The following is a 16,829-nucleotide window of genomic DNA, read 5'->3' on the forward strand; positions in this document are numbered from 1 at the left end:
AAGTTGATGACAGTTTTATTAATAAATAAATGATGAAGCAATTTCTATAGCTCATTATGAAATATTCAGCGTGTATTAAATGTATTTAATCTTATTGATGGGGTCATGGTTAGTGAACAAGCCTGATTTCAATCCTGCGGCCCATTGAGATGAAGGAGGGCCACTCATGCAGACCACTCACTAGCCCAGGTTGCCCATCACTGCCCGATGGCCTCTGCCCCTCCCTTTCTCTGAAATGGGAGATGGTAGCGTGGTGGTAATGTCACAGGGCTAATAATCCAGAGGCCTAATCTAAGGCACGGGTTCAAACCCCACCACTGCAACTGGTGGAATTTGAATTAAATTAATAAACTCTGAAACTACCATCAATTGTTGTCCTTTAGGGAAGAAAATCACCACCCTTACCCTGCCTGGTCTACATGTGACTCCAGATCAGCAATATGGCTGGCTCTTAATTGCCCTCTGACCTACTCAGTCAAAGTGCATTTAGAGATGGTCCTTGCCAGCAACATATACATCCTTTGAAATAATTTTTGATGTCAAGGGTGTGAAGTAAAAATGGATTGCAGTCCAACGCTTACCTTCCGGATTCAGTCCATGATGTAGAATCCTACAGTACAAGGAGGTGATCATTCAGCCCATCGTGCTTATGCTGGTTCATTGAAAGAACTATCTTATTAGCCCCATTCCCCTGCTCTTTCTCACAGATCCTGCAAATTTTTTATTTTTAAGTCCATCCCCTTTGAAAGTTGAATCTGTTTCCATCACCCTTTTCAAGCAACGCACTCCAGATCACAATAGTTTGCTGTGTAAAACAGAAATCTCCTCATCTCCCCTTTGGTCCTTTTGCCTATTATCTTAAATCTGCCTTCCCTGGTCACCGGAAACACTTCCTCCAAATTCACTCTAAAAAACACCCTTCATGATTTTGAACACCTTGATCAAACCTTCTCTGAACCCTATCTGCACCAGGGAGGAGAAGCCTCGCTTCTCCGCTTACTCTGCGCGAGGAAAACGAGTCAACTGGGATGGTGAGAAACGCGAGAGGCGCAGGAAGGAATGCAGCCGGTGCTGTTAGCGAAAAGTTACCTGACAGCCTGTGGAGTACGAATGGTAACGGCCGCCCGAGACTTCTGCCAAGGCCCTCAGTGTCGTCTGGATTCACAAAACGTACATGTCAGAGAAGAATAACATTCAAACTCTTCAGTGTCTTTCCCCTTGTTTATTTACTCCCAATGCTGGTTACTCCTCCTAAACGGCACAGGAGGTTATCAGGAATCTGTGTCATTCGTTGCTTTAAACAGCAGCAAAGAAAATCCTCCCAAATAATTCAAAACCATGTCTGAGAATAAGTGTATCCGAGGGTGTAGAGTGGTCGATATTTCCAAATCCACTTGATACAGCAATACTTGGAAATTGGGCTGAAGACATTTGCAACACCTCAAGAGAAAAAGAGACACTGAATCACCTATTAACCAAAGAGATGTCATGTGATTGAAGACTGATAACAAGTTGCTGATTTGCTTTTATTCATGGCAGATAAAGGAGCCTCCATGGTTAAGGGTCTCAAGTCTCATCAGTACCTTCTGATTGGCTACTTACATGAGTCATGTGATGGCTACAGTCGTAAGCGACAGCCTGGATGGGCAAATGTCTTCCCAGCATGCACTGCTGCATATAGTCAACTAAACATTCTGCAGTCTGATCAGGACTGAAAGGAAAAAGAATGTGAATTTATATAGCACCTTTCCTGATCGCCCAACAACTTTACAGTGCTTTACGGCCAATGGAGCACATTGCTGTAATATAGGAAATATGGCAGCCAATTGTACTGTAAGCCCTCACAAACAGCATGATGATCATGATCTGCTTTAGCGATGTTAGCTGAGGGATATTGGATATTGGTCAAAGATCTTCCTAGCTCTGTGCCAAAATATTTCACAGGCAACTCAAGGCAGCAAACCGAACCTTGTTTTAACACCTCAATTGACAGTACCGCAACTGTGGTGTCAGCCTGGACTTTGTTCTCAAGTCTCTGGAATGGAAGTTGAACCACAACCTTCTGCCTCAAGGGGGCAGAGTGCTACCCCACTGGCTGAGAATCTCAGCAATCTGACTTGTTTCAAATACAGGAGCAATGGCTCCTTCATAAACCAGCCTAAAAGCACTGCTAAAACATCCCATTTAGTTGCTGAGGCACCCTCAATTACGACGCGAGAGCGAGGTCGGTAATCAAAAGGCTTTAATCTACAGAAAACTGAACAGCATCCGAGAGAAGTGTGCTCACCACATGGGGCCTTATCCTATATACCGTTTCCTGGGGCGTAGCCAGAGGCGGAGTCCCCCAGGGTTCCAAGCCTCTTAAAGGGGCAAGGTATTAAAGGTCAGGTACCGTTTACGGCAGTTATTAATACCGTTCATCAGAGTTGCTTTTCATCAGTAAATAAAAGCACGCAATGTTTTTGTAAAGAGTTTAATGAGACACAAATACTTTCCTGCACAATGCAATGTACCCAAATGAGCAACTGCTTTTATTGTGGCATTTCATTATGACAGTACCAGGTACCAGGGTGGTAAATGTTGACGTGTGGCTTATTCATGATCTTGGGACACACATTGTGGCCTCATTATTTCCAGCTACAGCGACACATATATTGAACATCATTTTGTATTAAATAAATAAATAATGTTTTTTGTCACAAGTAGGCTTACATTAACACTGCAATGAAGTTACTGTGAAAAGCCCCTAGTCGCCACATTCCAGCGCCTGTTCGGGATTCTCAGCTGGCCTTGTCCTGCATCACAAACCAGCTGTCTAGCCCACTGAGATAAACCAGCCCTTACATACTGGAAACATAAGAACATTTTTAAAAAGAGCTGAGTTAGGTTATACAACCTCTTCAGCTGGCTCTGCCACACAATAATAATTGCTTATTGTCACAAGTAGGCTTCAATGAAATAAGGTTATGGCTAATTTTCTGCTTCAACTCGATTTCTCACCTGATACCTGGATCTTTTACTATCTTAGCCCTGAAAAGTCTAATCTCTCTTGAATATGCTCAATGACTGAGCAACTGATTGTGGTGGAGGAGTCCAAAGATTCACAAGTGAAGAAATTCCTCTTCAACTTGTTTTAAAATGACCGTTCCTTTAGCCTGAGGCTGTGGCCTCAAATTCTAGACTTTCAAGCTAGGGGGAACAGCCTTTTTATTCATTTACGGGATGTGCTGGTCGTTGGTTAGGCCAGCATTTCTTGCCTATCCCTAGTTGCCCTTGAGAAGGTGGTGGTGAGTTGCCTTCTTGAACTGCTGCAGTCCTTCAGGCGTAGATATATTTCCAAGTCAGGGTGGTGAGTGACTTGGAGGGGAACCTCCAGGTGGTGGGGTTCTCAAGTATTTGCTGCTCTTTTTGTTTATAAAACATTTTATTGCGGTATTTGCGATTTTGTAACAATAACAGAAGAAACCATGTACATACAAATATAAACATAGTGCAAAGGCCATCTTGCTCCCTCACAGGTCCCACCTTTCTTACACACTAATCTAAGCTAAACCACCTCCCCATCTTCTCTGCTGACAGTTAATTATCTCTAAAGAAGGGCAGCACGGTGGCCTAGTGGTTAGCATAACCACCTCACGGCGCTGAGGTCCCAGGTTCGATCCCGGCTCTGGGTCACTGTCCGTGTGGAGTTTGCACGTTCTCCCCGTGTCTGCGTGGGTTTCGCCCCCACAACCCAAAAATGTGCAGAGTAGGTGGATTGGCCGCGCTAAATTGCCCCTTAATTGGAAAAAATAATTGGCTAATCTAAATTTATAAAAAAAAAAAAAAAAAAAAAATTATCTCTAAAGAAGTCGACGAACGGCTGCCACCTCCGGACGGACCCTGACATTGACCCTCTCAGGGTGAACTTGATTTTCTCCAGACAGAGAAAGCTAGCCATGTCAGTTAACCAGGTGTCCGTCTTCGGGGGCTTTGAGTCCCTCCAAGCTAATAGTATCCATCTCCAGGTTACCAGGGAAGCAAAGGCCAGAACGTCTGCCTCTTTCTGCTCCTGGATTCCCGGGTCTTCCGACTCCCCAAAAATCGCCACCTCTGGACTCAGCGCCACCCTTGTTTTTAACACTTTGGACATGACATCCACAAACCCTTGCCAGAATCCCCTAAACTTTGGGCATGCTCAGAACATATGAACATGGTTCGCTGGTCCTCCCGCACACCTTGCACACCTGTCTTCTACCCCAAAGAACCTGCTCATCCGGGCCACTGTCATACGAGCCCGGTGAACAACCTTAAACTGTATCAGGCTGAGCCTGGCACATGTTGTGGACGCATTAACTCTACTCAACTCATCCGCCAAGACACCATCCTCTATCTCTCCTCCTAACTCCTCTTCCCATTTGTGTTTCAGCTCCTTGGTCTGCGTTTCCTCTGACCCCATGAGTTCTTTATAGATGTCCGAAACTCTCCCTTCTCCCACCCGCACTCTGGAATCTACCCTGTCTTGTATCCCCCTTGGCGGTAGGAGTGGGAAGGTTGCGACCTGCCCGCTTAGGAAGTCCCGCGCCTGCAGGTACCTAAACTCATTCCCTCCCGTCAATTCAAATTTCTCCTCCAGCTCCCTCAGGCTGGGAAAGCTCCCCTCTATGAACAGATCTCCCATCCTCTCAATCCCTGCTCTTTGCCATCTCTGAAACCCTCCATCCAGCCTCCCCGTGGCAAACTGATGATTATTGCAGATTGGAGACCAGAGCGATGCTCCCTCTGCTCCTGCGTTTCCTCCGTTGCTCCCAGACTCTCAGGGCCGCCACCACCACGGGAAACGGCAGAGACGCCAATGGCCCCAAACTCGTGCCCTGTATCTGCTGCTCTTGTCCATCTAGATGGTAGTGGTCGTTGGTTTGGAAAGTGCTGTTGAAGGAACCTTGGTGAGTTACTGCAGTGCATCTTGTGCCACTGTGTGTCGGTGGTGGAGGATTTGAATGTTTGTGGAAGGAGGAGCAATCAAGCGGACTGCTTTGTCCTGGATGGTGTCGAGCTTCTTGAGTGTTGTTGGAGCTGCACTCATCCAAGCAAGTGGAGAGAGAGTATTCCATCAAACGACTGGCTTGTGCCTTGTAGATGGTGGACAAGCTTTGGGGGTCAGGAGGTGAGTTACTCACCATATGATTCCTAGCCTTTGACCTGCATCTCAGCATCTACACTGTGTGAGGGAATCAATATTGTTTGGGTTTGCGTGTTTTGTGGGATGAGGTTAAAGACTACAATTCCAGATCCGGCACAAGTGCGGAGAGCAGCAAAGGGTGACAGGCCCACGCATGTGCAAAGACGAGAGGCCTCAAAATACCCGACCACGGGAATGTGGTATGGCGCGGATGCAAACCCACATACCAAGGTCAAGCAGGAGCAGCCGGAGAAGATGGTCACCTCCATGCAGCTGAAGTGCCGCCGTTAGCTCTGTGCTGCCAAGTTGGGCAGGGGCTCAGGGAAGCCCCGGGTGTCGTTAGTAGCTCTGTGCTGCTAAGAATTGGGGCTCAGGATAGCCCAGATTACTGTAAGCAGCGTGGCCGAGGAGCAGGGACCTTGTCTGTGTTTAGATGCTGGAGTATAGTCTGGCCAACACAGTGGGACACAGTCTCGGTAATAGATCAGCTCAGCTGGAAAAGACCAAGAAGCCTGGACCCGGGAGCAGATTTCAGGGATCTAGAATAGGGTGCCTATTGGGCGAGCTTTGGACCCATGGAACTCGGGTGGAGTAGAGCTGCCATTGGCTGGGGATCTGACTATCTCTTCAAAGCAGTAGAGCTGAAATTCTTTGTGAGGAAGACAAGAACATTAAAGAGTTTTTGTGACTTCCTGTAAGGACTGACGTCAGGGTAGAATTCAGTGGGCATGTTGCGTTAGTGTCTGCCATTTAATGTGCAGTTTGTGATCTGATCAAGCGCAGATTTCCCATTAATTCATATTTACCTCATGTCGAGTGTGGTTCAGAATATAAGATATTGGCCGTTTGCTTTCTTGAATTTTGTATAGTCAAATTTCTTTGATTGGCCGTTTGCTTTCTTGGCAGTTGTACAGTAAAATGTCTTCGATTTGTTTGAAACAGTGGAATCTTGTGGCTTTATTCTACTAGTGAGCAACTTGGATTTTAAATTTCATCTACTTTAAACAAAATTTTACTGGTTCCTAATCATACCATAACTAAATTTGGGGGTTCGGTTTGGGAACCTAACACCAGTCTGACAGTCTCAGTATCTTGCATGTTTCAATACTATTACCTCTCGTTCTTCTAAACTCAAGAGAATACAGGCCCACTTCACTCAATCCCTTTCCTTAAGAGCTCTGAGTGTTACTGTCCGCTGTGCATGGAAACGCGATGAATTAGGCACCGGTAAACAGGCAATTTTGTGTTTCTTACCACGTCCCCAGTATAATGAGTAGAGCGTTCAGCTTCCTGACTTTCGCTATTCTCTTCACGGCCTTCAGCAGGTTGCAGCTCCCACTGGGCTGGAGATCTTGAACCCATTGCCGGGCTTCATCCAGGCTGTGTGTAAACAACAGGACAACCATTGATTTTTAAAGAAGGACGATAAGTGAGAGAACGACAACATTAACAATGGAGTTTCAATTTCCACTTCTCCTGCAACAACAACTTATATTTATATAGCAACTTTATTGTTGCAAAGCATTCCAATACACTGCCCAGGAGCGTTATCAACCAAAATCTGATATTGAGCCACAAAGGCAGAGGGACCTGGGTGTATATGTGCAGAGATCATTGAAGGTGGCAGGACAGGTGAAGAGAGGTCATAAAGCCTATAATATTCTGGGCTTTATTAATAGGGACATAGAGCACAACGTAAGCTCACACGCAGGACGGAATGAAAGAACACTTACGTGCGAATGTTAACGTTCCGCGGGGTCTCCCACAATGCAGAGGGGTCACTGCCAAAGGAGAGGAAATAAAACTGCTTCCTGTGACAGAGTTGTTCATCCAGCAAACACTGCGAATCAAGACATGGGAGTTCAACTTGAGAGGGCCCCGGGGAGTCAAATATTTAAATCTTTACCAGACGTAATCGCTCACACACCCGCTGTTCCAAATGCAATGTTTTTTTTTACATAATAGCCTTCAAGCTGCCATCACACTGACCAGAAGAGCTGTTTGAAACTCCTGCAGTCGTCCAAGTCCGCAATTTGCAGCAGAGGAGTCGATAAGCAGGCCGACCCGAGAACCTTTCACCAGCCCAAACATCTAGCGGCAGATACAAGATTAAGGTAGATTTATGAATTATAACAAGGCCACTGATTATGATGTTCATTATAGGGGGGGAGAACTGGCCAAAATTCCAGTCACACAATCCCCCAAAAGAGCGGCATAAAATCCTATGTAATTATTACCGACAAAAACTTAAGTTATTCAAGCTAATTATCAAACAGCTGCAATTGCAAAAACACTGGTTAAAAATACCAGAATTTTCTAACAAATATGGAATCTGATTATGCAGTCGCTGTTAATCAGGCATTCTGTCAAGAATTTATATTCGGCATGAACATGTAAAAAAATAAATTTATAGTACCCAATTCATTTTTTCCAATTAAGGGGCAATTTAGCATGGCCAATCCACCTACCCTGCACATCTTTGGGCTGTGGGGGTGAAACCCACGCAGACACGGGGAGAATGTGCAAACTCCACACGGACAGCGACCCAGAGCCAGGAACGAACCTGGGACCTCGGTGCCGTGAGGCAGCAATGCTAACCACTGCGCCACCGTGCTGCCCTGGCATGAACTTTTAAGGGTTGCTGTGGGAATGTTCATTCCTGTATACAGGCTCATGATACAGAAGCTCGGGCCTAGAATCAGCCTTATGATATTCCAGCCAGAATTTTAAACCAGGCTCTTCAAGTTGGAATGGGAAGTTCCTGTTTTAATCAATGCACTTATCCCACATTCCTGCATTACACACAGGGCTCTGGGAAGGAAAAACATCAGACACCGGGAATAATTGTTCAGAGAGCCGGCACAGGTGTGATGGATCGAATGGTCTCTTTGTGCAATGTATGACTCTATTTGTGATCACAAAGTAGGAACGCTAACCTTTCTGCTTCCTTCCCTCAGCCATTCCATCCGCTGGTGATAGAAGTCAGTCATTCTGAAATATTGAATAGAATGGGTCAGGACAATGACTTGGCCAGTCTTCCCACCAGGAAGAACATAGAACATATATTTATAAAGAGCCTTTAATGTCCCAAAGCGCTTCACAAGAACAATATGAAACCAATGCAAAACTGAGCCGCATGAGGAGACGTTAGGTCAGGTGATCAAAAGCTTGGTCAAAGCGTGATGCTTTGAATTCCCTCCCAGTGTACCCGGACAAGTGCCGGAATGTGGCGACTAGGGGATCTTCAAAGCAACTTCATTGCAGTGTTAATGTAAGCCTATTTATAACAATAAAGATTATTATTATTAAAAAGCAGGAAAAAGAGGTGTGTCTGTTAGGGGGATTCCAGAATTTGGAGTCGCAGTAACTGAGTGCGTAGTCACCTCTGGCAGAGAAATAAAATTGAGAAATGCTTATGAAGCCAGAATTGGGAAGATTGTAGAGCTGGAAGAGATTCCTGAGATAATTGGGAATCCAAATGTAGCAAATTGCAATTTTGCTCACTGAATAATAAATGAGTAACATACACCATTGTGAGGTCGGTAATCTCAAATCTTCATTTACTCAGGGTATGCATGTGAACTTTAACCTTTTTGTGTTTTTGCTGGTAAAATGATGAGACAGAATCAGACAGTGAGAGTGTTTTTCATTGTCGTAGCTGGTTTACTTCCTTAACCACTGATGGGTGGCAGGTTCTTGCTGAGTAAATAGCCACATGGAGGATTTTCTACTCAAATCAATGCCTGTGGTTAAAATAATAATGTCCCGCCAACACACGGGAGTTAATGATTCCTATAGGATGTCAATGAGCTAACTCTACGACGGAAAAACCTTCGCACCGAGAGCAAGCTCCAGATATAACTGTCCATAAAGGGTACACTGGGTGAAGCTGTCCTTAAACAATTTATACAGACAGGCTGTGTCTGAATTGTTGCTGTTAAAAGAGACGCCTCTATCCCTATCAGTGATTACACTTCAATAAGTTCTTTGCTGGCTGTAAAACCCTCTGGGACATCCCGTGGTCACAAAATACTTTTTCTTTAATCTCTCACTAGCTACAGGTTGCAATCCTGAAAATGCCCTTCCTCTCCCAACTCTCTGACTTCTCTCTGTTAGCCAATCCTCTATCAAAGCTAATATATGAACCCCAACACCATGGGCCTTTATCTTATTTTAAAAAAATTTAGAGTACCAAATTAAATTTTTCCAATTGAGGGGCAATTTAGCGTGGCCAATCCACCCACCCTGCACATCTTTGGGTTGTGGGGGGCGAAATCCACACAAACACAGGGAGAATGTGCAAGCTCCACATGGACAGTGACCCAGAGCCGGGATTGGATCTGGGACCTCGGCGCCGTGAGGCAGCAGTGCTAACCACTGTGCCATCATGCTGCCTTGGGACATTATCTTATTAAGCAGCCTTTTGCACTGTACCTTATTGAACCCTTTTTGGAAATCCAAGTATATTACATCTACTGGTTCCCCTTTATCTACCCTGCTCATTTCCACTTCATTTCCCCTTCATGAAGCCATGCTGACTCTGCCTGATTTGTGTTATGTATTTCTAAATGTTCTGCTTTTACATCCTTTATATTATTTTGTCTTGTCCTCTACATTTAAACAGTAACTCTCAAAAAGTACTTCATTAGCTGTAAAGTGTTTTGAAGCGTCTTGGGGTTGTAAAAGGCACTATAGAAGTGCATAATTTTAAAAATAAGTATCTCTTCTCCCCCAGATAGTCCTCTATATGTCCCCTTTATTTTCTCTGTTCTTAGCAATTACAGTGATCATTCCATCTCTCCCCCATCTCTCCCTCTCTGTGACATCCATCTCAACCCCAGATATGAACCAAGACTATTCACCTCTCTCAGTCACACCCAAATCTCAGACACCATTCCACCATTCCTTCTGCTTCTTTGCAATCGTATTGCATTTGTATGGCAAATATATAATAGAGGAAACCGGAAAAATACTTACTCGTGAATTCTGGATTCAAACTTATCAATAATGTCCAATCTCAGCTGTAAGTGTTTAATGTCTGTCTCATCCTTGTTCCTAAAGAGAAAGGGAAGGGGGTGGAATTAAGTTAAATTGAACTTTAGCTGATATAATTCCCGCTAATTGCTGTTGCATCTGTTGGACTCACGTGATGATCCTGCTGTGCGCTAGAAGGTGGTGAAGTGTCAACTTTTGATGTTCCAGGCTGTGATTGGTCAGCCACTCTTCTGATGTCTGGTTGTCATTGGCCAACACCCATTTCCCTTCTGTGCTCTGTAGCGGCCATGGTGAAAAGTCAACATTTCAGGATGAGAGACCACAGCCTGAGGAGCTGCCTACAGTACTGGACTTTCAAAATTGGATAAATACTTGGAAAGGAAAAAATTGAAGGGTAATGAGGAAAGGGCAGCAGGGAGGTGGCTCAACCCCATGGCCATTACCACCTAGAAGGACAATATAAGTTCATAAGATATAGAAGCAGAATTAGACCATTTGGCCCATCGAGTCTGCTCCGTCATTCCATCATGGTTGATCTCATCATGGCCTTAACTCCACCGTCCTGCCCATTCTCCATAACCCTTCAATCCATTACCAATTAAAAATCTGTCTAACTCCTCCTTAAATTTACTCACTGTCCCAGCATCCACCATACTCTGGGGTAACGAATTCCACAGATTCACAACCCATTGGGAGAAGTAGTTTCTCCTCAGCTCTATTTTAAATTTGCTATCTCTTATCCTAAGACCTCTTGTTCTAGAATGCCCCACTAGAGGATGCATCTGCTCCACACCTACTTTATCCATACCTTTTATCATCTTGTACACCTCAATTTGATCTCCCTTCATTCTTCTAAGTTCCAGAGAGTGTAGGCCTTAGCCTTTCAATCTTTCGTCACATGACAAACCCCTCTTCTCTGGAATCAATGTAGTGCACCTCATTTCTTAACATGTCCATTAAGCATCCACGGATCAAAAATGATCAAAAACAGCAAAAATAAAGAAAAGGGGAAATAAGGGAATCAACAGGAAGACCCTAACAAAGTCACCAAGTTCTGATTTTTAGGTAAAACTTCAATGAAAGAAAAAAAAAGGTCAATAGGTCAGGGTGCGCTCCCAGGTGGAACTTCAACAGCTGAGCATAGGGATTGGGAACCTGAGTGTGGAATTCAGTTTCCTAATGCATCCTCACCACCAATTCCCCCCCCCCCCCCCCCCCCCCTCCAGCCTCACCGAGCAAGATTCAATGCCAGGTGCCATAACATGTAACCCAAAATTGAACATCTTTCTTTGTATAACCCTCAATCTGATCAGGTCTGCAACATACCAACAGCCCACTGGTTTGATTAACATGTGTCACCAGCAATCCATCATCTGGTTCAAGGTCAGTGATAGCAACATCTTGCCAGGGTTCCCTCCGTCTCCAAGGAGCTTTTGCAGGTTGTGCCCTTAAAACACAGCAATAGAATTGTTAAAAATCAGCAATCTCCGCCATATTACTTCACTGAGAAAACTGAAAATCTTCATTCAATGACTAAGGCCACTTAATGGCCTTATTCCTGTTTCTAGTCAATCATCCTAGGATGGCTGATTGGCCATCCTCCTCTTCCTGGTTGAAAGGGTCTGCTCCTGGTTCTAGTTGACGGGCTATATGGCCTGCTCCTGTTTCTAGTTGAGGGGCTGAATGGCCTACTCCTGTTTCTAATGGTGGGTTCATGGAATCCCTACAGTGCAGAAAGAGGCCATTTGGCCCATTGAGTCTGCACCGACCCTTTGAAAGAGTACCCTACCTCGGTCCATGCCACCCCACTCGTCTCCCCCCCCCCCCCCCCCCCCCCCCCATCCTCATAACCCCATCTGACCTTTTTTTGGACATTAAAATGCAATTGAGCATGCCCAATTCACCTAACCTGTGCGTCTGTGGACTGTGAGAGGAAACCGGAGCACCCGGAGGAAACCCATGCAGATATGGGGAGAAGATGGTGACTCCACCCAATCACCCAAGGCTGGAATTGAACCAAGGTCCTTGGCCCTATGAGACAGCAGAGACAGCAGTGCTAACCACTGTGCCACCGTGCAGCTCAGGTTTGAAAGGCCTGATTCCGTTTCTAGTTGAGGGGCTGAATGGCCTGCTCCTGTTTCTAGTTGAGGGGCTGAATGGTCTGCTCCTGTTTCTAGTTGAGGGGCTGAATGGTCTGCTCCTGTTTCTAGTTGAAGGGCTGAATGGCCTGCTCCTGTTTCTAGTTGAGGGGCTGAATGGTCTGCTCCTGTTTCTAGTTGAGGGGTTGAATAGCCTGCTCCTTTTCACAGGGGCAAAGTAAAACCAGTTACCGAGGATGGAGTTAAGATCCTAGTCTTGCATTGCCATCTTTCAATGTGAGGCAAACAAAGTCGACAGTGTTAAATAAAGCTGAGGATATTAAAATATTTATCCATTTTTGTCTTTCCTAATGGCTGATTGGATGGTGTGTCACTAAGTTGTTTGAAGCATCAGGAGCTTGGGATAACCTTGAGCCAACTGGAGGTTAAGAACAAAGAACAAAGAAAAGTATAGCACAGGAACAGGCCCTTCGGCTCTCCAAGCCAGTGCCGACCATGCTGCCCATCTAAACTAAGGGGCAGTTTACTTGACCTCATCATCCACCGGCAGAAGAAGGTAAAAAGAATTTGACAGACTTCACACTGATTATGGCAGAAACTGTTGGTTCTGTGGGCATCAAGTGAGGAGAGGAGCAGGGATCAATCAGAAAGTTCCTCATTATCAAAAACCCTTTTCATATCTACTGTTTACACTAGCACATGAAGAATGGTGACTTGTTGTAGGTGTGGAGGGTCACACTATGTGAATCATTGTAAGTTTATGGATGCCGTTTGTCACCAGTGCAACAAGAAGGGGCATTTAGCAAAGAAGTGCTGCGTGCTAAGAGAAAGTCAAAGGCTGAACGGGGAGCTTTAATTGCAAGGAAGCCTCAGTCAATGGTGCTCACTTGGAAAGCTCAGGCCAGGCAGAGGAGCATTGATTACAACATGTTTAATATGAGTGAGGGGCGTGCAGAGCCTATTTATGCTCCAGTGCAGGTTGATGGACAGATGATAAACAGAAGCTTCTACATCGGTAATCAATGAAGAGACCTTCAGGAAGATTTGGAGCTCCATACAGCCCTACTCAGGCAGAAATCAACCCTCAGATGTACACTGGCGAAACTATCCCATTGCTTGGAGCGTTAGAGGTAGGCATTACATATAATGTCAGCACGGTAGCACAGTGGTTAGCACTGTTGCTTCACAGCTCCAGGGTCCCAGGTTCGATTCCCGGCTTGGGTCACTGTCTGTGCGGAGTCCCCACAAGTCCCGAAAGACGCGCTGTTAGGTAATTTGGACATTCTGAATTCTCCCTCTGTGTACCCGAACAGGCGCCGGAATATGGTGCCTAGGGGCTTTTCACAGTAACTTCATATAAGCCTACTTGTGACAATAAAGATTATTATTATTGTATAACAGCCAGGAAGCTACTCCAGGTAGTAACAGGGCATTAACCCAGTAAACTAGGGCATGCCTAGCTCAAGACAATTCAGTTGAACTGGGGCGAGATAAAGCAGACAATAGTGATGTCATTCTGAAATATCCTGAGGTTTTCAAAGAGGAGCAGAGTACATTGCAGGACACTACAATTAAATTGTTCATAGATCCTCAAGCTACTTCTCACTTTAAGGGGGATGTGTTTTTTAAAAATAAATTTAGAGTGCCCATTTTTTTTCCAATTAAGGGGCAATTTAGCATGGTCAATCCACCTACTCTAAGGGGGGGGGGGGGAGTGTTATGGACTGTTATTATTATGCATCTTCTTATTTAAATTCATGTGATCAGTAAGTGTTGTGACATCATTAGTTGTTGTTAGCTGTGTATTTTTGCTTTTAACTGTCCTTCGTTCTAATTCTATTCTGTCACTGATATTTCGATGTTTAACTAGCTGCTCCCATTTTTGAGTCCTTATGGTATTTTAAACTTCATTATTTTTACATATTAAAGATGAACTTTCAGGCAGCATGGTGGCACAGTGCTTAGCGCCGCGGTCTCATGGCGCCTAGGACCCAGGTTCGATCCTGGCCCCGGATCACTGTCAGTGTGGAGTTTGCACATTCTCCCCGTATGTGTGGGTTCCACCCCCACAACCCAAAGATGTGCAGGGTAGGTGGATTGGCCACGCTAAATTGCCCTTTCATGGGAAAAAAAGGAATTGGATACTCTAAATTTATATTAAGAAAAAGATTAACTTTCACAACACATTTCGACTACTTTTTTGTGTTTAAGTTACCACACTAACAGGAGAGGGCAGTTGGACCCACGATGGGAGCCAGCACACATTCAGCGGATGACAAGGCTGGGGGAAGAGATGTATCAAAGGGTTGGAAATTAAGCTCCTATTCTTATCCAATAACTTGTGGTCCATTATAGGTTTGTAGATAAGCAATATTTCTCATCCTTACTGTGTTCATAGGCAGCACGATGGCGCAGTGGCTAGCACTGCTGCCTCGAGGCACAGAGGACCAAGGTTCGATCCCGGCCCCGGGTCACTATTCGTATGGGGTTTGCACATTCTCCCCGTGTCTGTGTGTCTCACCCCCACAGCCCAAAATGATGTGCAGGGTAGGTGGATTGGCCAGGCTAAATTGCCCCTTAATTGGGAAAAAAATAGTGTACTCTAAATTTATATTTTAAAAATCCATACTGCATTCAGTGGTTCCAAAAATCATGAAGAGACTTACAATTCACTTTGAAGAAACTGCTCGTTTGCCAGGATATCAGCCATGTTACCAATGCGTTGGTTCATTGTGACTATCAATGAACAGGTTACTTCTGCTTCCAGCCTGTGACTGAGAAATTGGCCCAGAACAGCAACTGCAGGCAAAGTATTTCAGCAACTGATCCGGATTACAACTCACGAAGTCAAATCAAACTATTACAGGATATGAACAGAGGGATATTTCTCTCCTTTCTGTCACCTCACTTCCCCTGTTAGGTTTCTCAAGTTGGTGTCAATCACCCCGGGTCCTGTCCCGGACTCACCGGCTCGGGCTCCCCACAGTCTCCAGGGTGTTGTTTGGCCGTTGCCAATGGAGATGGAAGAGTCCATTGCTCGCAAGATGGACACATTCTCACCTGTAATCTTGAAAGAGAAACATTGGAATGGTTGAAAACGTGTGCATTGCATTTTTAGTTGCTGCAGACAAGAAAACTTAACCCAACTGAACGTGACTTACTCCTTTGCTTTAATTAAACTGGGTGGTAGAGTCCAAACTTTGCACGAAGTGGTCAGATCTGTAAGCCTGGCAACGCGGGGAGGGGCTGACAAGCAAAACCCGGAGCCAGATGTTGACAAGAATTGCAACATCTGACATTGTTGATGTCCTTTTAAATCCGTTGAAATAAAACCTAGGCGGCAGTTTCACTATTCAGTTAAACAGTCTGTGAACTTCAAGGAGTGCCCAGCAACAATTTTAACAACAGAACTTACTCCTTTCCAAACGCTGCCCCGCCACTTGGTGTCCACATTTCATGTCATTTCCAATCGATACCCGTACTATCTGTGCGAGTTGCAATGCCCAGTGGAATGTAACTTGTGCGTCAGTGGTAATATGCAAAAGTTACCGGAGTTTGTAATTTACTTTGCATATTAAAAAGCTCCTTTGTGGTTTTCAAAATACTTGTAACTGAGGAATTCTGAAATCCCCCTGTGCCTACACATGTTTGTACCCATGAGGTGAACATTCACCCATATTTGAAAATCAAACTAAATTGGGGAATGGACAGTAGAGGGAGCAGCGAGTCACTCTCTAATGAAGGTATAGGAACAGGGATGTCTTGCTGCAATTATAAGGGCCTTGGTGAGGCCACACCTGGAATATTGTGTGTAGTTTTGGTCTCCTTATCTGATAAAGGATGTTCTTGCTTTAGAGGGACTGCAGAGAAGGTTTACCAGACTGACTCTTGGGATGGAGGAACTGACCTTTGAGGAGAGATTGAGTCAATTAGGATTATATTTGCTGGAGTTCAGAAGAGGGGGGACCTCATAGAAACCTACAAAATGCTAGCAGGGCTAGACAGGGCTGGAGCAGGAAGGCTGTTCCCAATGAAATAAAAATGAATTAAATTAAAATTGCTTATTGTCACAAGTAGGCTTCAATGAAGTTACTGTGAAAAGCCCCTAGTCGCCACATTCCGATGCCTGTCCGGGGAGGCTGGTACGGGAATCGAACCGTGCTGCTGGCCTGCTTGGTCTGCTTTAAAAGCCAGCGATTTAGCTGAGTGAGCTAAACCAGCCCCCACCAATGGTGGGGGTGCCCAAAACCAGGGGTCACTGTCTGAGGATACGGGGCAGACTGTTTAGGACCGAGATGAGGAGACATTTCTTCACCCAGAGAGTGGAGAGCCTGTGAAATTTGTTACCACAGAAAATAGTTGAGGCCTAAATGTGTGTTTGAGAAGCAGTTAAATAGAGCACTTGGGATGAAGGGGATCAAAGGATATGGGGGAAAGGCGGGAATAGGCTATTGAGTTGGATGATCAGCCATGACCATAATGAAAATTACTTAGCTTTATCACAGCAACACCCTTGTATTTCTATTGACTTTTAAATTTTTTTCCAATTAAGGAGCAATTGTGGGGGTGAGACC

The 16,829-nt window shown here is 45.0% G+C and overlaps 1 protein-coding gene across 2 annotated transcripts in view; it reads right to left on the reverse strand.

Moving 5' to 3' along the window:
• vwa3a (von Willebrand factor A domain containing 3A) overlaps nt 1-15,486 on the reverse strand; it is a 53,574-nt gene extending 38,088 nt beyond the window's left edge. The window contains exons 1-12 of one of the 2 annotated variants that reach the window (XM_038820727.1): nt 15,417-15,486; nt 15,223-15,322; nt 14,922-15,023; nt 11,483-11,603; nt 10,308-10,432; nt 10,139-10,216; nt 8,098-8,152; nt 7,151-7,252; nt 6,895-7,001; nt 6,416-6,541; nt 1,603-1,711; nt 1,090-1,155 (exon numbers count right to left, since the gene is read on the reverse strand). In XM_038820727.1, the coding sequence (XP_038676655.1) occupies nt 1,090-1,155; nt 1,603-1,711; nt 6,416-6,541; nt 6,895-7,001; nt 7,151-7,252; nt 8,098-8,152; nt 10,139-10,216; nt 10,308-10,432; nt 11,483-11,603; nt 14,922-14,986 (954 nt within the window). In that variant the 5' untranslated portion in view covers nt 14,987-15,023; nt 15,223-15,322; nt 15,417-15,486. Of the gene's footprint in view, nt 1-1,089; nt 1,156-1,602; nt 1,712-6,415; nt 6,542-6,894; nt 7,002-7,150; nt 7,253-8,097; nt 8,153-10,138; nt 10,217-10,307; nt 10,433-11,482; nt 11,604-14,921; nt 15,323-15,416 lie in introns of both variants that reach the window. The other variant, XM_038820726.1, reaches the window with a different exon arrangement.
• Between the last annotated feature and the right edge of the window lie 1,343 nt (nt 15,487-16,829).

The sequence above is a fragment of the Scyliorhinus canicula genome, chromosome 15 (assembly GCF_902713615.1).
Source record: "Scyliorhinus canicula chromosome 15, sScyCan1.1, whole genome shotgun sequence".
In the NCBI taxonomy this organism is placed as follows: domain Eukaryota; kingdom Metazoa; phylum Chordata; class Chondrichthyes; order Carcharhiniformes; family Scyliorhinidae; genus Scyliorhinus; species Scyliorhinus canicula.